Raw genomic sequence first — 24730 nt, forward strand, 5'->3', positions numbered from 1 at the left:
AATTTTTGTTCTAGCATGAAAACTGTAGGAGCCACAGTTTTGGGCGGTTTGTGGGCGTTAGAGTGGGCGTGGCACTCTTTTGAAACAAACTTGCGCTGCGCAGGAATCTCAGGAATCTGCATGCCTAATCCCAGTATTGTAGCTCTTATAGTTTCCAAGATCTCAGCGTTCATACGGACAGACGGACAGACGGACAGACGGACAGACGGACATGGCTAGATCGACTCGGCTAGTGATCCTGATCAAGAATATATATACTTTATGGGGTCGGAAACGCTTCCTTCTGCCTGTTACATACTTTCCGACGAATCTAGTATACCCTTTTACTCTACGAGTAACGGGTATAAAAAGATATCAAATTTTAAAAGAATGAAGAGATCGTTTGCATGTTGTAAATATACTTTTTCAGTTCGAGTTCAAACAGATCTTTAAGTTAAAAACAGCTACATTTTGAATTTCCATTTAATTTTATAACTTGTGAACAATAATATAATGATAAAATATATGCATATGGTGTAACTTAAGATCGCTTGGTCTTCATGTTTATAGTTTATTGTTCGATGCATAATCAATGTTTTTGGTTCGAGTAGAAAAATATCTTTAAATGTGTTTATATTTCACGTAGTTCCGTTGAGATTTGAAAGCGTGACAATTGTATAATGTATTTGTAATGAATTTTCAGATCATAATATTTTTTGTCATACTTATGATAATTATCAAGCAATTTTAACATATTTTTGTCAAGGTTCGGTGGCTATCGCTTGAGTTGGGACAACAAAGTTTTGTACAATTTTCATTCAAATTGTGACAGCGTGACTTTTGCGTAACAAAACAGTACATGATATTTATGTTTAAACAAGATTAATTATAATTTTCCAGAGTTGTTTAAAACTCACCCATCATTTCCTGGTTGTTCTTGAGCTGCATGAGTAGCTGCTCCGCCTCGGGCCAATCAAGCGCTCGACTGTCCACCTCCACCACATGGTTTCCGGTGGTCAGGAGCTCCTCGAAATGCTCGAGAAGTCGGTGGAACCTCAGGGCGGTCATCAGGACATTCCTTCGTCGCTCCAACCTCTTGGCAAAGGAGCGACACACAAACTGCATGAAATCCCGCTGCGAGAGGAGATCCTGGCACAGATCAATGTCCTTGGGAGATGCCTGCCTCTCCCCGGCGAATCTCTCGATCTTGTAGAGCAACTCGGCATAGCAACCGTAGGTTTCCCGGCATTCCATTTCCAGTTGATCGTGGGCTGATCGCAGGGCCTCACTTCCCCGGACATCGCCGGCAATGCTCCTTTGGCGGCTTAGTAGCTGCTCCGCCTGCTGCAGGATCCAGTTGGTGACGAACGACACCCCCTCCTCCAGAGTGCTCAGTTCTCGGGCCTCCCTCAGGGATCGCAGCAACTCCAGCCAGGCCGTCCGAATGGCCGTCTGTTTCTTCTCGATCTCATTCAATCGCAACTCGATGCGGGCACGTTCACACACGAGATCCGGGGGCAGGAGGGGCTTCTGCTGCTGCGGGGGAACAGCAGTGGCGGAGTGGACGGGAATTGGAGGGGGGCTCGCAGGGGACTCCGAGGCAGGTGCGACCGCTTGTGGCGGCGGTGAATGCGTCTCGTAGACCTCGTTGAAGCGGGCCAAGATCGCGTTACCTGCACAATGCCCAACATGCAATAGAGTCGAAGAGAAAAGGGAAAGGGGTTGAGAAATGTACACTGACAAAAATTTATTGGGACAAGAAATATTAAGAGTACTTTTAGTACTGCACTCAATGATAGTTTCATTTGCCCTTTATTTAAAAAATGGTTCACTTGTAAAGAAACAATTTCAAATAAGGGTAATTTAATAGATCAAAGTGTATTTTCTAAAAGTGTAGAAAAATTCACCACTAATTTAAAATTAAGAGGTAATGTCTAATTGTCAAAAAAAGACAATTGTCCCTAAAATGATTTTTATTTAGACCTATGTAGATTTTCCTTCAAATTTCAGTAGCTTATGGCCAAGTATAAGCTAATTTTTCACTAAACATTTAAAATTCCTAATTTTTCTTTATCCACTGTGTATTTAGGGCTTTCTTTGCGGGGGAATCGGATCTATGGCCATTCACACATCCACAAAAGTGAAATCTCATTCCCGGAGAGGCTTTAAATCCGAGTCTGGCTCTGTGGACTGTGGCATGTGCCACCATTTCGTTGCGCATCACAGATTTTTGTGGCTTTAAGTGAAAGGTCACGTTTATCGTTGTTGCCAAACCCACGCACTCGAATGAGAATTCGACCGAATTTGAAGTCGTTGCTCAGAAATTGAAGTGTGAACACTGTTAAACACGGTTTGCTCAGGGCACAATGATCTCAAACCGCAAACGATTCTCGAAAATAACTTAATGAAGCCAGAAAAGTATTTGATTCTGATTCCTTAAAAACTGGTTTTCATTAACATTATAAACCATTTTCGGTGTATTATAAAATAAATGTTAAGCCTCTGATAAAAAACCTGTTAATATAATATGCTATATGCAAATTCTATAACTTTCGTTAACCAATCAATCAAACTTTTTAAGTTTGCTAACAATTATCAATCGTAAGCAATGCCTATTTGTATTAGCAACCGAATTTTTACCTAAAAAACCTTCTTTAGGCCGCATTTTCAATGTTATTCAGTGCCGTTAAAGTCAACCCACAATAAAAACGACAACAAACGGCGCGCGAAAAACAAGTTTGCCAAACGTGGCGCATTTCTAATTGAAAAACACACACAAAATTCAATGATTTACTTGTCACATGTGTGTCTTTCTTCCCGTCTCTGTCTGTCCCTCCCAACAACTCGTTTGCTTCGAGGGCAAAGCGAATTATGTTAATTGCTTGGGGGGCAGCAAACAAAAAAAAACACTCTAAAAACAAAAGACTCGAGCCACGAACTCGACTCACCCATGTCGATGGCGGATTCTATGTCGTTTTGGACACCGGCATGCAGCTGGGCGCACTTCTTCAGCTCCACATCCGCTTCCGCCGGCCGCAGGGACTTGTGCTCCCGCAGCAGAGCCAACAGTTTCTCCATCGAAGCCAGAGTCTGCACATGCGATTTGGTAAACTCGTCGATGGACTGTGAATATATAGCCATTAGGTGCCGTTCGAACGGGAAAGACAGGCAGAAATTGGGGCACTTACCTTGCGCTGCTGCAGCCACAGATCGTAGTTGAACTGCAAGGTGCCGCCCAGCTCCTCGGGCAGGTTCTGCGGCTCTATGAACTTGAACAGCCTCGCCTTGGACAGCACCAGGGGCTATTTAGAAATACACAGGGAAAAAATAATACATTTTGTGCCCTTTTATTAACTACCCTCACTTAAGTGGATTTTGGTGTGCATTGATTCTCAGTTTCGAGTGGGCAGCTTTGTATCGTAATCTTCAACCGAATCAATATATATTCTTAAAGTTTGATTATCTATTTTTTTTAAGCTCCATAAGCAGAATAACTATTCCTTTTCCAAGTGTACACAGAGAGAAATATTCAAGTACATTGTTCTTGAATTGAGAACAATCGTTCTTGAAAACCATGTAAGTACAATTTGGTATCAATGTTCTTGATATTAGAACGAAATGGTGAGAAGAGAAAAGTTAAACTGAGTTTACTTAAGAACTTTTTTATAAGTTTACACTACTGACTGAACTAATCGTTTATTTGTTGAGATATACAATGTAAATATTGCCAATTCAACTTGATTTGAGCAAAATAAAAATATTAAAAATTTTTAATATAAATGTCGATCTATTCTAAAGAACATTTTCAACTCAGATGAGAACGTTAGAATTTTCTCTGTGTATCCATTACATTATCCCAATCTAGGTCATTAGCTTACCTCTCCCTTGACCTGCGACTTGGTGCACGGCTCCACATGCTTCTCCCAGAAGCCCTCCGCCCTGACTAGATACAGATCCACATTGATGTCGCCCCCGAAGAGGGAGTATATCTGGCGCACCTGCTGCCGCGAGATCCGCGAACTGCTCTCCTGGGCATTGACCACCACACTCACTCCGTTCTGCAAAACCGAAGCGCTGAAAGAGATTAATGCCGAGATGGTTAATCGGTTGGGTTTTCAAGAGAAAAGCGCTTTTAAACGCTTCATTAGCTTGCCAGTTAAGATTTGGCTTTAATTAACCACTATTTTTTTCTTTAGGAGGGAAAAAACTTATGTGACCCATTGCCAGTTGATTGATCACAATCAATAAATACATAATTCATGTGGCCTTTTCTCTGTCTTCAAAAGTGTGTTTGATGGCTACCTCGTTAAATTAAACAATTTGCCTGATGTGCCAATAAAGAAACGAAACTAAAATGGGGAAATAACAAAAGAAGGGCGTTTCTGTAGAGCCCATAGGCTGTTGTTCGACGTTTCAGTAGGGTACGAGAGGTATTTAATTTTCATAAATTAATTTTAGAGTGTTATTTCACTGGGAACATTTATGGCAATGGGGTCTTATATACATTTATGTGTAAGTTTAAAATTACTAACTTTCGTGTATTTATTTCATTTTATATTTTTGCGAATGAAGAACATTGCAATAATCTGTAAGACATATTTTCTTCATTTATTTGCATATTAACACTTTTTCTCCTTCTACCGCATGTTCAAACATTTAATTAGCTTGAGAACTCTGACACTTTGCTTATAAATAACCACATTTTGTGAGACCTACTCCGCACCCAAGACCCCCGTTTGGAGACCCGTTTTCAGGCCCCTCCCAGCCGAAAGCCGTGTCTAATGAAAAGTGATGCATTAAAAGACGACTGAAAAAATAAACCTTCATCATCTGCGGGCTATTTGCATATTTCGGCCATATGCTAATGAGTCGTCGGCCTTTCTGTTTCTAATACCCCAGCATAAGTCCACTTGATTCCCGATTCTCACCTGAGCGACCGCTTCAGATAGTCCAGAGTCACCTGCAGATAGCGGCGATTCCACAGCTGCAGATCGTTGAACGCGTTGACAACGAAGATGATTCGCTTCTGGCGATCGAATCCGCCGGATAAGTAGGCACTCCGCGTCTGCAGGGCGTTCAGCACGTCCTCCTCCATCTGTATAGGGATTTTAATGATGGGATCGCGATGATAATGCCGCTTTTCTAAATGCTAATTGAAGCTCTTGTCGCCGCACACATTATTTTTCTGCTGAGACAACACGGGATTAGGATTTTCTTTTTGTTTGCAGCTTTGGAAAAGCTTGAAAATTAATACAAGTCACAGTTATGCGAGTTGTTTTCGTTGCTGCTGCTGTTTTTCTTGCCGCTGCACAATGCTGCACATTTCCAAATGCCGAGAGACTTTGTTGGGGAACACGTTTGACAAGTTGCAGCCTGAAACTTCGGTTGCCTTTACTTTACTTCACTACAATACACCGAAAAAAATCTTTAGTTTCAAGAATCATTTTTTATGCCCTTGCTTGAGAACCCTCATCAATAATACGACATCATATAGCTCATATAACTTAATATATAACCTCATATATCTAATAATTTAAAGTTCAATATTATTCAACATAAGTTCTTTTATATAATATTTATATTATCATATGTTACACCATTTTTCCCAGTGCCTAGCCAGTCTCTCCACATGATTTTCACTATTTTCATGTTAGTTTAGGAGTTTTTTGTTGGTTGTTTTTCTTTATTTTTTTCTGTTTGGGGTCTCTATCTCTGGGGCCTAATGGAAAAATTCCATTTTTGCGCATGAGTATTTTGACACAAATTGAAGTTTTAGCTCTTTTCCATGCCGGGCAGCAAGCAGCAGCCGTTTGAACTTAATTTGTCGGTTGATAAGGGGCGCGGCGAACTCAAACACTATATAGTACATAGAGGAGTAAGAAAAGAGCCAAGTAATTCTTTCACTTGCGAGCAAGAAGTACGTGCCAGAAATCCTGTTTGCTGGCAGTCTATCTTACAGTTATGCGTAAGTGGTCGATGCCTCTTTTCCTGCCTCTCACTCTTCCCATTCCTCTGGCAATCTTGCTCCGTTTTTTTTCTATACTCTTTCAGAGGGTATTCAGATATTTAATAGATTTGGAAGGTTAAAAAAAAATAAAGTATCTTATAAAACAATTTATAATAAAATTGTTATTATGATAACAACTTTAACACGATTTATTATATAACTGACCCTCAACTTTCCGTTAATATTATTATAGATTTCAATAAGCCTGTGTCTCATCCATTATACCCCAATACAACAATTAAATATTATTATTGTTAAAACGTTTGTCCGTACAAATTCCATAAAATAATGAGGTCTTTTTTATAGATCTTATACCAAGGGTATTCCAATATCTGCTTCTTAGCGACAACTTCCTTTCCCGTTTTTTATGTTCTATGTTGGCAAAGCAATTTGCACTACTTGGCTTGATGGAGCAACCTGTTCCTTTGGCCGCTTTTGGGAAGCTGTAATAATTGTCATTGCCTAGCGGTTCCCCCGCTCCCGAAAACCCCCTCTCACTGCACTTGCCGCCGCCCCTTCCGCTTTGAATTTCAATTAATGGCAGAGGACAGGTAAAAACAACCTTGCTGCACAGCAACTTCGCGATGGAGCCTTCATATTTCTGGTTTCAAATGTCAGTACAAATATTACGTGCAAAATATGAACGAAGTTATGTCTATATTTTTATATCCCACTGAGCTCAGCGAAAATAATCACGAAAAGGGTAGCTGAAAGTTTAGAGCCCCGCGGGGGACTCGTAATGCCTCGAATCTTTGGAATCGGGCACACCTTTCGGCCCAAAAAAATCACTTCTAAAATAGACAAAAACAACCGTTGCTGTTTTGTTTTTCTTTCAATTTCGTTAAACTTTCTTGAGAACTTTTTCCGTTTTTTTGTTATTTTCAACTCGGCTTGGGCTTTTATTTTGTTTTATGATATGGCGATAAGATCTATGCCAACGACGACGGCGGGCTGTTAAATTAATTGAAAAGTTCAGCAGCAACAACAAAAGTCATTAGCATTTCTCCACACAAAATTTGCTTTAACAGCTGACAAATGTTTTCAGCTGTTTCGAAATGAGTTTTCAGTTCATTTTGCGGGTTGTTTAATGTTGGGTAATTTTACTATCCAGACATACTTTTGGGAATTTCGAAATTAAAGCAGTTCTTATCGCCTTTTTCGACACCTAAAAACCAAAACAGCACCGTAATGATATGACACGGAATATCGTACATCCGCCCCGTCCGCCCGCCTGGAATTCTCGCGCTCGACTGAAAGATCTCCAAAGTTACCGATCCTAACTATGATCTTTTCATACCGGGTTTTAAGTTCGAGTTGCGGTTCGAAATGCGTTCGAGTTTCAGCTGCTTGCGTGTCAGCTGTTTTTTGTTGCATTTCAATTGATTGTGGATTGTAGTATTTTTTATTCATTTTCATTTCAGGCCCTTTTTGTGGGGCGCCTCAAAAACCGGTTGGGCACTTTTTTCTGACGAGTGCAAAATTAAAACAAAACATGCGTTTTGTCTGCCGATGGAGATATCGGGGATTCTGTGGAAGCACTCTCTTATTTTCTTTATTTCCACTTCTTTCATTGGCTTTTTATGGGTATGATGAACCTGGCAAGAAAGTTTTAAGTGTGAGAATTTATTCAAATGGAAACACATTAAGAGAATTAATTAAATTGCAAGCTAGAGCGGATGGAATGTATAAGTAATTTTTAAAATACATGTTATGGACTAAAGTTGCAATGCTTTAAAGCAAATTTCTCAGTTTTACAGCACTTTTCCTAATATAGTGTTTATAAATTGTATTTTTCCAGGGCATCCTCCATTCGATACATTTATTTTCCCTTCTACACGCACTGGTTTTGTTGTTTTATTCATGTATCGCTTGACGTGGGAACTTTTAATTGTGCGTGCCTGGGATTTCAGACAATACCAGGAATTGTTGTCCGCTTCACCATCTTCCGCCTCGCAAAGGAAAAGTACTTGAAAATGCAAAAGGATATTTAGTATGCCTCTCTGACAGCACAAATATCAAAGATTTATTCTTTCGGGGTAAATAAAATAAATAGAGGGAGGGGTTTGCCCAGAACCGTTTTAGGCTTCACTTGCTTATGAAAGGGGACAAAAACAAATATCTCCACTCGGAAAAGGGTCACTCCCTCGAAAAAGGGAATAGAGCAGGGGGTCTGTGGGTTACGACCCTTATAAACATGTCAATCACAAGTAAATTGTTGCAGATTTAATAGTCGTCCATGGAATGTGGGTCTGGCAATAGGAATCTCCGCCTCGACAGACCGGAATCACTGAAATGCAAACGGATTTTCACTGCTGCGTCATCATTGAAGGAAAACGTCGAGATATACAGTAAGCACTACAAAGTAGGAAATTAACTTCATAATGTATTTCCATCTATTCTTATGTTTTTTTTTTTAATGAAAATAATTATTATTATCTATTAAAGTATATATTATTTTAAATGGTTCTTATGGTTGCTTGGCAGACAGTTTACTGTGCCAAATATCTAGAGCCTAGAGTCCTGTCATAGATTTCGCTTTCCATTTCACTGGCTGCCATGAATTTATAGGCAATCTTCGGAGGCCTAGGCGCGATGGTTGTGTTTAATGAAACTTAAAGTGCGTGCCAGTGCGCTCGGGCACGTATCCTTGAGCCCCTCGAGGGATCCTTGAGGGCTGCGGAGAGCGGAACTGGAAGCTGATGAAGTCAGGGCTGCACTCAATTGCAATGGCCGGCCGCAAAATGGCGTCGAAAGCACTTCCGCTCGGGTTAAAAACAAAAAGTCATGCAACGGAGCATCATCGGACGTGGAAAGTTGTTTTCCTTTTTCTTTTTTTTTTGTTTGCTAATGTTTCTGGAGGAGTGCTAGAGAAGGGGGGCCCTTACCCCTCGGACAGCTTTAACGGCTATTAGAAAATTGCGAAAATTGCGCACACGTTTTCGCAGGGAAAAGCGAAGAGCGTTGCATGCGGCAGGGCAATCGAGTGCAGTTTGTGGCCTCAGATTTATTGCACCGAGCTGGGAATATTCGAGATGGCCGGCTCGCATTTTAAACAGTTTTCGTTAAGTTTGGTTTATTAAGCTGGGCCTCTGCCTCTGCCTCTGCTTCTGCATAATTCATTCGCTTCAGGGTTTCCCTTTTTCCACCAATTCATTTCAATCAGGCCAAGAGAATCGTGTGGCTCGTTTTAAATCATTTAATGCGGTAGTTTTGGCCGTTTTATGGGCCCGACTAAAAGAGTGCCAGGTGATGTTTATTGGACGTATGCATGCCGCATCGAAAGCGCTCCAGAATCGCTTTAGAGTTTGCCCCGGAGAAATTTACCGACTTACCCTTGAACTTTTCCCCATTTGCGGTACAAGTTTATGGTGGCCAAAACTTATTTAACTTGGACGTGGCTGGTCTAATATTATTTTATTTTTCTATTCGGAAATCCACATAAATCTCAAGTTATTTTAATATTTCCAACGATTTTATTTATCACGGTCGTTAGTATTTCAGTACGGGATTTCATTTTATCCCTGAGCATAACTTTGAGTTCTCATTTAAAAGTGAGTTTTAAATTTCCCCAAACATAATTCTTGAACTTTTTCCAATTAGGGCCGAGTTGATTTAAGCTTCGCTCAAGTTTCTTGACTAAATTCCCATAAATCTTTATTTCGCGGAAGTGTTCATCTACTGAAAATGATGGCTTTCTTTCACTTTCATTAAGTGCCCACCCGCGAATTCATAAACTTTCCTGGCCATTAGCCAGGGAAACCCAAAACCTAAAATATACATGCGTTCTCCGAACGATTTCCTTAACCTCTTTAAGGTGCTTAACCCAATATCACACCAAAAGAAATTGTTGTTGAAATCGGAGGCGGAAGGCGTTCAAGTTTCCCAGCCATTCAAAGGGAATTTAAGTGCACACGAGCCGGGAATCACCGCCCAACCCACTTTAATTTGCAAATCTAGGCATATGCCGTCAAGGCTTTATGGTTTCCACCTTCGAAATGCCAAAAAATGAATGGAGGAAAACCCTGGGGCGTCTCTGATTACAACCGAAATATGCCACGTGTGTTTGGTAGCTACACACATATACGAGTAAGTGCGGAGGTTTAGCTCTCTAAAATGGCAAAATCGATAGTGGAAAAACGGAATTCTCGAATATTTTCTTGCCTTTCCACTCGAACGTTAATTGATTGAATTAGCCAGCCGAGCGATGAGGCAAATAGAGGAAGCTCCAGCCACAAATATTAATATTGGCCAATCAAAACGAATGACAAGAAAATTATGCGACGCAAATGTTTAAAATTCAACAATTTCTTGGATAACAACAAAGTGTTTAAATTAATAAGTGCCACTCCCATTTCCACACCCACTTTTTAATCGTATTTTCCCGCTTTTCGCTGTTAGGCTTTCGCCCAAAGGTAGGCAACGAAAATTTCCCACGCTTGCGGAAAATAAATTTTCAATGAAGCAGTCTACTTTTGCGAGGACGGAAAAGTTGGTCTGGAATTTCAGTTATTTAATTTGCATTCATTTGGTTAGCTGATTACTTTCTAAATTTCGGTTGTGGAACTATTCGCATTCTACATTTTTGATGTGAGGAAAATACGAGCTCCCTTTCAAGGACACTCATGTATTTTCCATTGGCTTGGGTCGCCTCTTAACTTTTTGCGCTCTAACGGATCGAAATCTATGGCATCGACTGCTCTAATTGTTCTAATGCGCTCAAACTGTAAGCTGCTTAAAATTGCTTAAATTGCAAGTTTATCCCTGAGCGGTGGGGGAGCAGGAAATTCTCGCACAAGGACCTGAAGGGAAGAAATATATCTATCGGCATAGGACTGCCTGCTGAGCCATTGACATCACTAAGGCAGTAATTCATAATTACATATCGGATTTGGAAATTACTAAGGGGTAGGAACGTGTATGAAATGAATGGAATCGTTCAACGCTCTTAAGCTTAATTTAAAAAAGACAATTTTTGGAAAACCTCAGACTTTATAACAACAATTTGTTTCATATAAAGTGTCACAGGTAATCAGATATTAAATAAATGACAAACAGATTAATATAGAACTAGAGTTTATTATTTTATAGTTTATTAGTTTTATAGTCATGACTGGAGGTCAATGAAGCCTGATGAAGGGCACTATGTATCGGGCACACTCCTCGGCGGCACGGAGATCAACGTGGTGGATTGCACCTCCACCTACTAGAACTCAAATTGTTTTGGCGCAGGATGGATATGGGCTCAAAGCACTGATCTCTCACATACGGTGATTTCAATCCTTTTAAAATCAGGTACGGCTTTCTGCGGATCCTCCTGGCCATCTCAGCAGCAAGACCTGATTCTATAGCACTGGAGCTATAAAATTTGAGGTAATGACGAAATCTGAACTTCTAGATTTCATACCTGGAGATTTAGACGTGAGATACCTCTATGAATTTGTTGTTAAATTCTCTAACGTTCAACACTACAATTTAAACGAGGGTCAAAACTTTGACCCTTTTCATGTTTGATACTTCCGTATTTCCAAGTGGTTCCAGAATGGAAACCGAAAACTGCACTTCTAGACTCTATAACTCGAGTTAATAAATCCCGATTTAGACGTGGTATACCTCTATGAATTTCTGGTCAAATTCTCTAATGTTCTTCATTTAAATGTATCTTTAAGACGAGGGTCAAAATTTTGACCCATTTTCATGTTTGATATTTCCTTATTTCCAATGGGAATGGGAATGGGAACCAAAAACTGTACTTCTACACTCTATAACTCGAGTTTTTGAATACCGATTTAGACGTGGGATACCTCTATGAATTTGTGGTTAAATTCTCTAACATTCTACACTTCATTTTTTCATTTAAACGATGGTCCAAATTTTGACCCATTTTCATGTTCGATATTTCCGTATTTCCAATGGGTTCCAGATAGGGAACCAAAAACTGCACTTCTAGACTCTATAACTCGAGTTATGGAATCCCGATTTAGACGTGGGATACCTCTATGAATTTGAGGTTAAATTCTCTAACGTTCTGCACTTCATTTTTTCATTTAAACGGTGGTCCAAATTTTGACCCATTTTCATGTTCGATATTTCCGTATTTCCAATGGGTTCCAGAATGGGAACCAAAAACTGAACTTCTAGACTCTATAACTCGAGTTATTGAATCCCGATTTAGACGTGGGATACCTCTATGAATTTGTGGTTAAATTCTCTAACATTCTACACTTCATTTTTTCATTTAAACGATGGTCCAAATTTTGACCCATTTTCATGTTCGATATTTCCGTATTTCCAATGGGTTCCAGATAGGGAACCAAAAACTGCACTTCTAGACTCTATAACTCGAGTTATGGAATCCCGATTTAGACGTGGGATACCTCTATGAATTTGAGGTTAAATTCTCTAACGGGCTGCACTTCATTTTTTCATTTAAACGATGGTCCAAATTTTGACCTATTTTCATGTTCGATATTTCCGTATTTCCAATGGGTTCCAGAATGGGAACCAAAAACTGTACTTCTAGACTCTATAACTCGAGTTATTGAATCCCGATTTAGACGTGGGATACCTCTATGAATTTGTGGTTAAATTCTCTAACATTCTACACTTCATTTTTTCATGTAAACGATGGTCCAAATTTTGACCCATTTTCATGTTCGATATTTCCGTATTTCCAATGGGTTCCAGATAGGGAACCAAAAACTGCACTTCTAGACTCTATAACTCGAGTTATGGAATCCCGATTTAGACGTGGGATACCTCTATGAATTTGTGGTTAAATTCTCTAACATTCTACACTAAATTTTTTCATTTAAACGATGGTCCAAATTCTGACCCATTTTCAGGTTCGATATTTCCGTATTTCCAATGGGTTCCAGATAGGGAACCAAAAACTGCACTTCTAGACTCTATAACTCGAGTTATTGAATCCTGATTTAGACGTGGGATACCTCTATGAATTTGTGGTTAAATTCTCTAACAATCTACACTACATTTTTTCATTTAAGCGATGGACCAAATTTTGACCCATTTTCATTTTCGATATTTCCGTATTTCCAATGGGTTCCAGAATAGGAACCAAAATCTGCACTTCTAGACTCCATAACTCGAGTTATTGAATCCCTATTTAAATGTGGGATACCTCTATGAATTTGTGGTTAAATTCTCTAACGTTCTACACTACATTTTTTCATTTAAACGATGGTCCAAATTTTGACCCATTTTCATGTTCGATATTTCCGTATTTCCAATGGGTTCCAGAATGGGAACCAAAAACTGCACTTATAGACTTCATTACTCGAGTTATCGAAACCCGATTTTGACGTGGGATACCTCTATGAGCTTGTAGGTAAAATCCCTAACGTTCTACTTTAAAATTTTGCTTTTAAACGAAAGTCAAAATTTTGACCCATTTTCATGTTCGATTTTTCCTTATTTCCAATGAGTTTCAGAATGGGAACAAAAATTGCAATTCTAGACTCCATAACTCGAGTTATTGAATCCCGATTAAGACGTGGGATATCTCTATAAATTTGTGGTAAAATTCTTTAATATTCTACATTAAAATGTATCTTTAAAACGAGAGTCAACATTTTGATCCATTTCCATGTTTGATTTCGTAAATAAAAACCACAAGCTTTTAATGCGATATTAACTTTGATATCTTAAGATCAGAGACTGGTAATCAAAGTTATTCGTGATTTATATTTTAAAATACTTTTCATGTTAATGTGAAAATGAATAATAAACTAACAAAGACCTGTTAGTCAGTTTCTTTACAGTTTGCTGCGTTTGTTTTTGCTTATTTCGAAGAATCTTTCTTGTTGCACTCGCTTTTCCTCAGCACTAAGTTGCTGTTCCTTTCCACTAAAAGACCAAGAAGTCAGAGCCGGAGGTCGATGATGCCTGATGAAGGGCACTATGTAACGGGCACACTCCTCGGCGGCATGGAGATGAACGTGATGAGTACCCTCCACCTCGTAGAACTCAAAGTGCGGATTATTTTGGTGTAAAATGGCTAACGGCTTTTCCACTTTAGGTCCAATGAATGAAGACATTGAGGCTTTAATGACCAAGTAGGGCTTTCTTCCGATCCGTTTCGTCATCTCCTCGGCGAATCCAGGTTCCATTTGCGTTACATTGTAATACTTAACCCGACCATCCCTGGAGAAATAAAATTTATTCGGATAGAGCTGTGACTTTAACACCTGGCGGTGCAGTAGGTGCTTAGCAAACTCGGGGGTGACAGAGTGTAAGCTTCCTTTGGCGACGACTTTGGCCATCTCAGACAGAGTGTACGATGGCGGCTCGTGAAGATTGCTCTCCACCTGACGATCCTCTTCCACCAGGTGCTTCTCCATGCTGTGGATCACATAGGCCAGTGCCTCTTTGGGGGCCAAACTCGTGGGAAGCAACATGTCCAAGGAGATAACCATATCCACTGTATTTGGCGCCAGTGCGGTGTAAATGAAGCTTACGATGCCACCCAGGGAGTGACCCATCAAGGAAACTTTTGACCAGCCATACTCCTTCATCACTCTAGGAATGATCAGCACGTAATCGTCGACGGCGTAGTGCATCCCCGGCTGAAGGCGAGAGGATCTTCCATGTCCGGGAAGATCAATGCAGAGCACTCCTATATAATCGGGGAGCAGGGGAATCAACCGATCGAAGGTTCCCAGATTGTCCAACCATCCGTGGATTGCGAGAATCGGCCGTTCGGTTCGATTACCATACCAACGTCCGGAGATGTGACCCCAAGGTGCCGGTATTCTCACCTCTTTAAACTGAAAAGGAATTCTCAATTATTCTTCCTCACAATATATAAACATTTTGGCGGTACCGGCTAACCCCGCTTATCTTTCACTTTTGTTTATGATTTGATTTTTTGCTTACTCACGTCACTCAAAGACAAAGTTCCCATCCCAATAAACGGTCTACTGAACTTTGAACGTCGGCAACTTTTAGCCAAGATCTTGAATTGGTGGCACACGTTCAATGTTATCTTAAGTATCAAAAATGGAACCTCCTTAGGGTAGAACAGCTGGTCAACGACTAACGTCCAAAATTGATTTTTGCGGCTTGGGTAGGTAACAAAAGAGAAAAAAAGCTATGAGTAATAACAAAACACCGATAAGAGAGCGGCAACGCTTTTAAAGAGAGGGAAATATAATACAACCACTTAGGAAGAGTATAATCAAAATAACATTGTTTTAGTCCAGCTTCATTAACTCATATAATAATTATAATTTATCTTGATGCAAAGCTATGGATATTGTTTTCTGCCTCCTTTATCACAACTTCTTAGCTTGCAATACTATAGTATATATACCATATATGGTCATATAACTTTATAAATATCTTTACAGTTTGCTTTGATTATTTTGACACCTTTCAAATAATATTTCTGGAGGCTTGAGTTTTTCTTCTGAGCTTAGAGTCGGAGGTCGATGTCGACGAATGAAGGGCACTATGTAACGGGCGCACTCTTCGGGGAATTTAAGATGGATGTGATGGGTACCGCCACCCACCTCGTAGAATTCAAAGTGGGGATTGTTTTGGCGCAGGACAGATATGGCTCCATCACATTGAACTCCTACAAAGGAAGACATTGATGCCTTAATTAATAGGAAAGGATTTTTTTGAATTCTTCTTGTCATCCCTTCGGCAAGGCCATGTTCCAGTTTCCATAGACGGAAGAATTTTACTCGTCCATCCCCGGATAAGTAGAACCTGCCTGGAAACAGCTGGGACTTTTTCTCCTGGCGATGAAGAAGGTGCTTAGCCAACTCTGGGGTCACAGAATTTAAGCTCCTCTTGACAACGATTTTAGTCAACTCAGGGAGTGTGTAAGAGGGGGGTTCGAGAAGATTATCCCTCACTTGACGATCTTCTTCCACTAGGTACTTTTCCATATTCTGGGCCTCAACGTCCACTGCTATTTTAGGAGTCACTGACCTAGGCAGCAATACATCGAGGGATATGACCATATCCACGGTGTGTGGAGCCACCGAAGTGTAAATAAAGCTCAAGAAGCCACCCAATGAGTGACCCATTAGAGACACCTTCGACCAGCCGTACTCTCTCATAACTCGGGGAATAATGTAGACGTAATCATACACGGAGTAGTGCATCCCCGGCTGAATGCTAGAGGACCTTCCATGTCCAGGAAGATCGATACTGAGTACCCCTATGTAATCGGGGAGTAAGGGAATCAACCGATCGAAGGTGCCCAGATTATCCAACCATCCGTGGATTGCGAGGATCGGTCGATCCTTTGTATTGCCATACCAACGTCCTGCGATGTGACCCCAAGGAGCAGGGATTCTCACTTCTTGAAACTAAGAAATGAAAACGTACATCTATTAGCAATACAATACTAAAATTAATTGAGAATATTAACGTGAATGGTTTAGGTCTTCAGATTTAGCACTTACACCAATTTATCTATGACAAGATTTTAACCTTGAAGTTGTTAAGTTATCCAATTATGATGTTTTGATTCGAATTCTTTTTGTTGTTATGTTAGTTAGAAAAGCTTTAGTGCCGTAGAAATCATCTTTATACATATTCCAATTAGTATAATCCATTGATATGCCAATTATTCGAATTTCACTGTGAATGTAAAGGTATAAGAATTGTGCTTATCACTTGTTGTGGCTTATGATTTTATTTAGTTTCTTACTCACATCTCTGAGTGACAATGTTCTCATCACGAAAGAAAGCCCTTTGTATTTTGGCCTTTAGACTCGGTCTAGTAATACAGTAGTTGTCCACCTCTAGTATTATCTTGAGTACCTGGTTGGAAGGTCAACGTTTCGATTAGGAATCCGGACTTGCTATCTAAGAACTCTTCTTCCTACAAGCGTAACAGCTGTTCGACGACTAGTTCAGATTATCACCGAGTTCACTAAAACAGAGATTGTAGAAAAAAGCTTTTAAAGAGTGTGGGGACCAACAAATCGAATAAAAAGAGAACTACTGTTGTTCTCTTAAAAATGTATAGATATTAAGATTGAAAAACAGAATTACCTTTATTAGTCAAGAGAATCTAACAACATTGGCATTTAATAAATTGTTTGTGCTATATTCTAGTTGCTTATGTATAGGTACATTATTATCAAAATTACATGGAAAGTAATACTAGAAATGGAGTAAAAAATACAGAGCTTAGCAAAAAATACAATATAATGTCTAGGGCTTAATATTTAGAACAAAATTTCCATTAACAATAATTTAAAAGATAAGAAATACTAAAAATTTACATCTAACCGGAATTAGACTTTGTACTATCCATATTTTACAACTTGCTGCGTTTTTTCTTGGTCCAAGCGAAAAATCCTTTTCGGTTCCTTAAACTAGGGTTATCCTCTTTTCCAGTGAGGGTCCAAGAGGTCAAGGCAGGAGGTCGATGATGCTGGATGAAGGGCACAATGTAACCGGCGCACTCCTCGGCGGCATGGAGATGGAGATGGTGGGTGCCATTCTCCACCTCGTAGAACTCAAAGTGTGGGTTATCCTCGGCCAAAATGGAGATGGCCTCATTGCAACGGGACGAAAGAGATGGCGACAGGGAGCCCTTTATGATCAAGTATGGTTTCCTCCGAATCCGTCTCGCCATTTCTGCACCAAGACCCTGGTCGATGTCTATATAGTGGTAGTATTTGACTCGTATATCCCTGGAGAAGTAGAACCTTTCGGGAAATAGCTTCGACTTGGTTAACTGGCGATGGAGGAGATGCTTGGCAAGTTTTGGAGATACGGAATTATAGCTTCCTTTTGCCAGAACTTTTCCTAGTTCAGTGTGAGTATAGGATGGTGGCTCACTATAATTTCCCAGCTTCTGCCGCTCAACATCCAGAAGTTGCTTCTCAATACTCAGGGCCATGTAGTCTATATCATTTCTCAACGGCAGCAAAATGTCCAAGGAGACGATCATATCCACGGTGCGTGGGGCTAGAGAGGCGTATATAAAGCTCAGAACTCCGCCTAATGAGTGACCTATCAGAGAGACCTTTGACCATCCGTACTCCTTCATCACCAGTGGAATTATAAACACGTAATCGTAGACGCTGTAGTACATTCCCGGCTGGAGGTGCGAGGATCTTCCATGTCCCGGCAGATCGATACAGAGTACTCCTATATAATCGGGTAGAAGGGGAATCAGCCGATCGAAGGTGCCCAGGTTGTCTAACCATCCGTGAATCGCCAGAATGGGTCGCTCCTTTCGATTGCCGTACCAACGACCCGAGATATAACCCCAAGGTACTGGAATCGTCACCGCCTCGTACTGGAAAATGTAGAAATGGTAACTCTGTTTTTGGATCCACTCTCCAAGCCAATTATTAATCCCGAACTTATTACTAATAACTGGTGAGCAAAGGTCGCTCATATATCAGTACTTATTTGTTAAGCATTTCCAAGGCTTACTTACGTCACTCAAAGATAATGTTCCCATATCTTCCAAATTTTAGTATTGTAACGGCGATGGATTATCTTGCGAAAATGAGTTGAGTATTCTTTAATTGTTGATCCAACTTTTCGCCTTAACATCTAGGCACAAACTAATTTATTATCTTGCAAGTCTCCGGCTTAATAACAACAACGTACCGAAAAAGAGATTCTTATAACAATCTTTTGAAGAGAGTTCCATAAGAGAGGCAGATATGTTATAAAAAGCTTTCCTTAACAATTAAGAGATATATATGCGATATCAGATCGCATTGTCATCAAGTTTGTTCACAAATATTCTCCGAAACGCACATACTTTCTCGGTTGATATCATTTGTTATACCAACTTGACATTTCATTTGGTTTACTTTAATATACTAGCTTAATATTCTTTTATAAGAACTATAAATTCACGTGCGTTTCGTTTGACTGCTACGACAATGTGTGCGTATAGATGGCAAAACGAAAACAATATTAAAGCTTCTGATGGGGTATAAGCTTTCTTTGTTCTCGGGGCGAATGGCATTACAAATTTCGGTTAATTCAAAAAATATTTAAAACTACATAAATTTTAAATATCTTTTTTTTTACGTTGTCTTTTATAAATTTCTATTATATTGGAAAGTTCTTTAGACATGCTTCCACCACAATATTATAGAAATACGATTAACGAATGATATGCTCTACTTAGGTTAATTTTAAAGGACTGGTTTTGCTACTTTGAATGCTCCATATAAACATTTTAACAGGATAATTTAAAATTCTAAAAAATTCTTAACTGGTATATATTAAGAATACGATTTTTATGGTGTAGTCATCGTCATTTAATCATCTAATCTAATCGTTATCTGCACGTACTCACAATTTGGCTTGTGTTTTTTGGATTATATTATAACTTTTCTATATTGTCAATGATACATTTTTCTGCATTGTAAATGGTGTCATTTTTTTTACAAATTTGAACTATATAATTAAGTACAACAGATATATGTTTATCTTTTAACACTACTTGGTCCTATAATAATAAATAGCTATTCACAGTTTGCTCCATTCAATCGATCTCATACTTATGTGGTCTTTACCAGGAGGATGATATCGCCTTATAAAGGGAACAATATACCTTGCACACTCCTTGGCTGCTAGTATATGAAAGTGATGTCTGCCCTCAACTTCGTGAAACTCAAAATCCGGATTGTTGCGACCCAGAATGGAAATAACATCAAACATCTGTGGACCAATAAATTCTGACTTGCTACCTTTTAAAATAAGATATGGCTTTGGATTAATTCTTTCTGCCATTTCTGCCGCCAATTCTTTGCTTGCGAGATACAATTTGGTAAAGTACTTCACCCGATCATCTCTGGTGGATATAAACTTATCTGGGTAAGTCTCCGACCTTTTAGCAATTCGATGCAGCAGATGATGGGCCATGGATGGCGATACGGATTTAAATGATTCCTTTTCAATCAATTTGATTAGGTCTTCCTTGGAACGTACAGGTTTCTCCTGACCGATTATTTCATCCAACTCGAGGTGTTTTTCCTGACTGAGCCGGATCCACCTGATGGTATCATCGGGTTCTCTGAAGGGCGGTAGCAACAAGTCCAGGCAGATCACCATGTCCACCGTTTCCGGAGCGAGAGAGGTGTAACAAAAGCCGAGGAATCCGCCCAAAGAGTGGCCCATGAGGGAGACTTTCTTCCACCTGTACTTCCTCATGATCCGAGGAATCACCTGAATGTATTCTTCGGCACTATAACGAACCCCGGACGGGTAATGCGATGATCTCCCATGGCCCGGAAGATCTATGCAGAGTATTCCCAGGTAGTCGGGGAGCAGCGGAATCAGTGGGTCAAAGGTGCCCAAGTTGTCTACCCAGCCGTGAATAGCTAGGATCGGTCTATCTGCGCGATTTCCATACCAACGACCGGAGATATAGCCCCAGGGAACTTCTATCGTCTCATCCTCGTACTGCAATAAGTCTACGTTGGAGTATCTTTTCACTATTCAAATGAATTTCATGAATCACTTACCTGTTCCAATGTTAAAGTTCCCATGTTTTTTTCGGTATTTTTCCTTCAAACATTTCTTGGCAACTGATTAGTGAAAGAGCTTTCACGGGTATTTATTCTCAAATTTGTTAGCTTTTAGGTTCATGAACATTCTAATTCTCATTTAAAGACCACTGAGAGTTGACATACACCTGTGTTTAAATGAAAAATACAAAATAAAAATGTGTTAAAGAAAGAAGCTTTTACTTATCAAAATGCATACATTTATATTTTTTAATTATTAGGCGCGGTCAAAATTTTTTAGATAAATACTTATAAACTTAAAAGAGTGAAAAATAGATAGACCAATTCATAAATAAGATCTAGAAATGCTTTGAAGTTTGCTGAAATGTTCCCGTACTGAAGAAGTTCTATATTTTTTGATGAATTGCCCAATGTACCGAGCACACTCCCTAGCGTCATGATGACCAGCACCTTAAATCTCGTAGAGTTCAAAGTTGGGATTATCTTTTGATAGAGTGGATGTAGTTTCCTGGCATCGGGGTCCCACAAATGGAGACAGGGATCCCTTGATGATTAGATAAGGCTTCAATAGGATACGCCTCGCCATTTCAACTGCAAGACCGGATTCGATGTCAATTAATTGATAGAACTTCCTCCGTTCCTCGATAAGTATAGTTTTTCCGGGTACATCTGTGACTTGGTCACCTGGCGGTGGAGCATGTAATGGGCCAGGTTCTGCGGAACCGGGTTTTTGCTGCTGCTGGCAATAATCTTCCTTAGATGGTTGATCGATATAAGATCGATATAAGATCGCGGCTCGTGCTCACTTTCATCCACCTGTCTTTCCCCTCATCCAGACACTGTTTTATGTCCCGGCAGAGCTTGCTCGGATCCTCAATCTTTTTGGGCAACAGAACAGAAATAGTACTGTGTTTAATTTAGAACTTTTATTTATGCTAGAAATATCTACAAATTTTTACAAAGAACTTTAAGATCATAATAATGGCTTGCTGCTCGTTGGAGGTCTTAACTTAACTACAGATCTTAATAATTTTTTTAATCTTCCCTATAGCTTGCTGCTTCTTGGAGGTCTATGTTTTTGGATGAACGGTACGATATAGCGAGCACATTCCTCGGCGGCATGGAGATGGACATGATGTTTGGCATCCTGCACCTCGTAGAACTCGAAGTGAGGGTTATCCTGTGCCAGAATAGACATCGTTTCGTCGCATCGGGGTCCCACAAATGGAGATAGGCCTCCCTTGATCACCAGGTAGGGTTTCTTCTGAATACGCCTCGCCATCTCCGCAGCCATTCCTTCTTCAATGTCGAATATATGGTAGAACTTTACGCGGCCGTCCCTCGTAAAGAAGACCTTTTCCGGGTACTTCTGTGACTTGGCCACCTGGCGGTGGAGCATGTGATCGGCCAGGTGTTGCGGCACCGAGTTATTACTGTTCCTGGCCAGGAGCTTGCGCATTTTACTGATGGTAATCGAAGGCGGCTCATGCTGTGTTCCATCCGCCTGTCGCTCCTCCTCCACCAAATAGCCCTCTATGTCCTTGGTCAGCTTGCTGGGATCCTCGATCCTGCGGGGCAGCAGCACATCCAGGGAAATGATCATATCAACGGTGTTTGGAGCCATTGCCGCGTACATAAAGCTCATCACTCCGCCAAGAGAGTGACCCATCAGGGAGACCTTCGACCAACCGAACTCCTTCATCACCCTGGGAATAATGAGCACATAGTCGTACACGTTGTAGTGAACGCCAGACGGAAGGCGCGAGGATCTTCCATGACCGGGAAGATCGATGCAGAGCACTCCCACATGAGCGGAGAGCAGGGGAACCAGCCGATCGAAGGTGCCCAGGTTGTCTAGCCATCCGTGGATCGCCAAAATAGGCCTATCAGCTCGATTGCCATACCAACGACCAGATATGAAACCCCAAGGTGCCGGTATTGTAACCTCATCGTTCTGCAGTCGAATCTAAAAATATATAATATTTAATTTAAAATGTAAAGCTTAAAATTTCTATAAATAAACATAATATAAACATAATAAATCAACCCATGTTTGATTAGTTAAGTAGTGTGAAAATAAAACTTTTACATTATTTTTCACTTTCACCGTATCACGAATAAAAGTCGTATGTAAAAATTTCTGTTGCTATGTGTGCAAGAGTATACAATTTTCGACTAGCTTAAAAACAATACTCACATTGTTTGGTGATATAGTTTCCATTGCTTCTTTTGACCGAAAATCGGATAAAGGGATTACAAAAAATTCGATATTTTTCTCCTCCCTATCCAAACAAATGTTTTTGACTTCTCACAGCCTTGAACCCAAAGATTTTTATCGGCTTTTCTGACCGTCTATTATCTTTACTATCCTATCTGAGTCGCAAAACAATATAATATAAAATTTGCCAGAAACTTAAAGCGGAAGCAACGACCTAAACCACAGACCGCACTGCATCAACTAAACTGTGTTCTTGACGATCATCGCGACATTGCGAAATCTGGGAAAGAAATAAGGTTAATGGCCAAAATTGAAATTAAAACAACAAAATTGAATTAACCCATTATCACCCATAGGAGTTACTGCAAACCTTTAAATAACTAATAGTAGATTAATAGCTAGAGCTCAAAAATCTTTTATGGGAAGTACTAAAGAATTTATAAGTTTACTAAGTGTTATAATAAAATATCCGTAAAGAATGCACTAAGAAGGGAAAAGAATTTAAAATACTTTAAAAAATATTAATTGCTCATACAGATTTTAAAATTAATATTTTGTGGTGAGAATATTCAATCAGTAGAAGTGGGTTAAGCTTTAAGAGCGAATGCTGATACTTGCGAAAGGTGAAAGACGCTCTCAACGCACTTGATAATCTAATTATAAGCTTTCATGAGAAGTGGTACATTTCTGACGATTTAGGTAAACAAACAAAGCTTCAAAGTTCACTTTCTTATAGGAGGAGATGATTACCTAGTTTTGTTATCAGTTGCAAGTTGGTATCACGGCTAGGACTGAATAAAGTCATGCAATTTTGATGGTTCAGTCAACTCATGGACGTCGGGTCTCAATAAACTGCCGTGGGAATTGGGGAATGTGTCGATTACTACGTGACCCTGTCGTGGAATCGAGTTTTCCACTTCCTGTGACCACGTCGATGCACTCGGTTACGCTATGCTGAATTGGAGTGGTCATGTTCTTGGTCGAATTTCGGTTTTTTGACACTGAACTTTTTTAAACTACATCGAGGCACGTTTTTCCCTTTTTCTGTAAAAGGTGTGGCGACGTTTACCTGCAAAAATTCATAGATAGCAACGGCAGCAATATGGAATGCTTATGACTGGTTATTTTACTGTCTATATCTTCTTTATATATCTTCTATTTCAGCTTCTTAATATAATAATATGTTGTTTCATTTGTGTAAGGATATTCATGATGATACTGTGTGTGTGGCGGTATAGAATTGGCAGGGTTATCTGATGTAACCGCTGGCTTAAAGCTCTAAAATAAAATAAATACAGCTCTCTAAGTTATAAGAAATGTACCTAGATGACTCTGGTTTTAATCTGTAAAGCCTTAGTGCCTTAACAAAATTTTATTGAATTTAGCTTATATGGTAACTCCCAGACTTTCCTTTTCAGGATTACTTGGGGCTTCCTGCTCAACTGTCTCCCAAGTGTGACTACCTTCCGCTGTCTTTCCCCTCGACTTGGTATGGCTTCTATATAGTTATATCTGACCCCTGCCCATAACACTAATTTGCATTTCGCCCCAATTTCCTTGTGCATTTCAATCGTGTGTGCAAGAAGCTGCAGCTTATGATTTATCTTTAATTTATGTGTGAGTAATTTATCATGTCTGCTGGGGTCATGACATCACCTCCGCCTTCCACTGTGTAATTTTCCCCAGGCAGGGCGCTATGCAAATTGTCTTGAGCTTTCCCCAAAGTGAAAGTGCCATTTCGCTGGCGAAATTTGTGCGTGTGTATTGGCCTTGAATCCATAATTTGCCTGTCAACGGCAGCAAAGCAATGTCGCTGTCGTTGTCGTCGTGGCCCCAAAAATGTTGTGCGCACATAATTGAGTTCAAGCATTTGGAAGCCAATTATGATTTCCCACTTTTCACCCAATTTTCTTTTGTCCCTTGCCGCGGCTCCTTTCACTTCTCAATCAAAAGGGCCGCGCCAAGGCCTTTGTCCTTTCAACTTTCTCCTCCGTGGCTTTAATTGCCTCTGCCACTTAACGTATGCAAATTAAATTTAATTCT

At 40.0% G+C, this 24730-nt stretch overlaps 6 protein-coding genes and 1 pseudogene across 18 annotated transcripts in view; all 7 read right to left on the bottom strand.

The window, feature by feature from the left end:
- LOC119554814 (titin) overlaps positions 1-7229 on the bottom strand; it is a 138626-nt gene extending 131397 nt beyond the window's left edge. For 2 of the 12 annotated variants that reach the window (XM_037865868.1, XM_037865867.1), the window contains exons 1-6: positions 7104-7207; positions 4908-5164; positions 3858-4053; positions 3168-3281; positions 2928-3102; positions 897-1652 (exon numbers count right to left, since the gene is read on the bottom strand). In XM_037865868.1, the coding sequence (XP_037721796.1) occupies positions 897-1652; positions 2928-3102; positions 3168-3281; positions 3858-4053; positions 4908-5074 (1408 nt within the window). In that variant the 5' untranslated portion in view covers positions 5075-5164; positions 7104-7207. Of the gene's footprint in view, positions 1-896; positions 1653-2927; positions 3103-3167; positions 3282-3857; positions 4054-4907; positions 5165-7103 lie in introns of those variants that run through there. The other 10 variants (XM_037865871.1, XM_037865870.1, XM_037865866.1 and 7 more) reach the window with 9 other exon arrangements.
- Positions 7230-13667: 6438 nt separating this feature from the next.
- LOC119553475 (probable serine hydrolase) lies at positions 13668-16811 on the bottom strand. 2 transcript variants are annotated; one of them, XM_037863884.1, is made up of 4 exons: positions 16672-16811; positions 16420-16597; positions 14883-15063; positions 13668-14769 (listed from the first exon to the last, which is right to left on the bottom strand). In XM_037863884.1, exons 3-4 carry the CDS (start codon positions 14904-14906, stop codon positions 13759-13761), a joined length of 1035 nt encoding a protein of 344 aa, XP_037719812.1. In that variant the 5' UTR covers positions 14907-15063; positions 16420-16597; positions 16672-16811; the 3' UTR covers positions 13668-13758. The 2 variants fall into 2 exon arrangements, with proteins under 2 accessions (XP_037719812.1, XP_037719813.1); XM_037863885.1 differs by having other exon boundaries at positions 16668-16780.
- Positions 15134-16809, bottom strand: LOC119553476 (probable serine hydrolase). The gene is made up of 2 exons (XM_037863886.1): positions 16672-16809; positions 15134-16323 (listed from the first exon to the last, which is right to left on the bottom strand). The coding sequence occupies exons 1-2, from the start codon at positions 16693-16695 to the stop codon at positions 15346-15348; spliced, it is 1002 nt and encodes a 333-aa protein (XP_037719814.1). The 5' UTR covers positions 16696-16809; the 3' UTR covers positions 15134-15345.
- A 341-nt stretch (positions 16812-17152) lies between the features above and the next one.
- On the bottom strand, positions 17153-18535 carry LOC119553474 (probable serine hydrolase). The gene is made up of 2 exons (XM_037863883.1): positions 18417-18535; positions 17153-18272 (listed from the first exon to the last, which is right to left on the bottom strand). Exons 1-2 carry the CDS (start codon positions 18438-18440, stop codon positions 17283-17285), a joined length of 1014 nt encoding a protein of 337 aa, XP_037719811.1. The 5' UTR covers positions 18441-18535; the 3' UTR covers positions 17153-17282.
- A 698-nt stretch (positions 18536-19233) lies between these two features.
- Positions 19234-20571, bottom strand: LOC119553750 (probable serine hydrolase). Its single transcript, XM_037864351.1, has 2 exons — positions 20467-20571; positions 19234-20404 (listed from the first exon to the last, which is right to left on the bottom strand). Exons 1-2 carry the CDS (start codon positions 20488-20490, stop codon positions 19469-19471), a joined length of 960 nt encoding a protein of 319 aa, XP_037720279.1. The 5' UTR covers positions 20491-20571; the 3' UTR covers positions 19234-19468.
- A 26-nt stretch (positions 20572-20597) lies between these two features.
- On the bottom strand, positions 20598-21446 carry LOC119555532 (annotated as a pseudogene).
- A 12-nt stretch (positions 21447-21458) lies between these two features.
- Positions 21459-22904, bottom strand: LOC119553664 (serine hydrolase-like protein). Its single transcript, XM_037864175.1, has 2 exons — positions 22667-22904; positions 21459-22435 (listed from the first exon to the last, which is right to left on the bottom strand). Exons 1-2 carry the CDS (start codon positions 22688-22690, stop codon positions 21515-21517), a joined length of 945 nt encoding a protein of 314 aa, XP_037720103.1. The 5' UTR covers positions 22691-22904; the 3' UTR covers positions 21459-21514.
- Positions 22905-24730: the final 1826 nt, after the last annotated feature.

The sequence above is a fragment of the Drosophila subpulchrella genome, chromosome 3L (assembly GCF_014743375.2).
Source record: "Drosophila subpulchrella strain 33 F10 #4 breed RU33 chromosome 3L, RU_Dsub_v1.1 Primary Assembly, whole genome shotgun sequence".
NCBI lineage: Eukaryota > Metazoa > Arthropoda > Insecta > Diptera > Drosophilidae > Drosophila > Drosophila subpulchrella.

What these genes read in the sequence shown, in the direction of transcription:
- LOC119553475 (XM_037863884.1), bottom strand. Translation starts at nt 14,906, where the DNA reads ATGGGAACTTTGTCTTTGAGTGAC. An exon ending in GAACTTTGTCTTTGAGTGAC is followed by an intron (nt 14,770 to 14,882) that starts GTGAGTAAGCAA and finishes ATTCCTTTTCAG; the next exon opens with TTTAAAGAGGTGAGAATACC.
- LOC119553476 (XM_037863886.1), bottom strand. Translation starts at nt 16,695, where the DNA reads ATGAGAACATTGTCACTCAGAGAT. An exon ending in GAACATTGTCACTCAGAGAT is followed by an intron (nt 16,324 to 16,671) that starts GTGAGTAAGAAA and finishes TTCATTTCTTAG; the next exon opens with TTTCAAGAAGTGAGAATCCC.
- LOC119553474 (XM_037863883.1), bottom strand. Translation starts at nt 18,440, where the DNA reads ATGGGAACATTATCTTTGAGTGAC. An exon ending in GAACATTATCTTTGAGTGAC is followed by an intron (nt 18,273 to 18,416) that starts GTAAGTAAGCCT and finishes TACATTTTCCAG; the next exon opens with TACGAGGCGGTGACGATTCC.
- LOC119553750 (XM_037864351.1), bottom strand. Translation starts at nt 20,490, where the DNA reads ATGGGAACTTTAACATTGGAACAG. An exon ending in GAACTTTAACATTGGAACAG is followed by an intron (nt 20,405 to 20,466) that starts GTAAGTGATTCA and finishes GACTTATTGCAG; the next exon opens with TACGAGGATGAGACGATAGA.
- LOC119553664 (XM_037864175.1), bottom strand. Translation starts at nt 22,690, where the DNA reads ATGGAAACTATATCACCAAACAAT. An exon ending in AAACTATATCACCAAACAAT is followed by an intron (nt 22,436 to 22,666) that starts GTGAGTATTGTT and finishes ATATATTTTTAG; the next exon opens with ATTCGACTGCAGAACGATGA.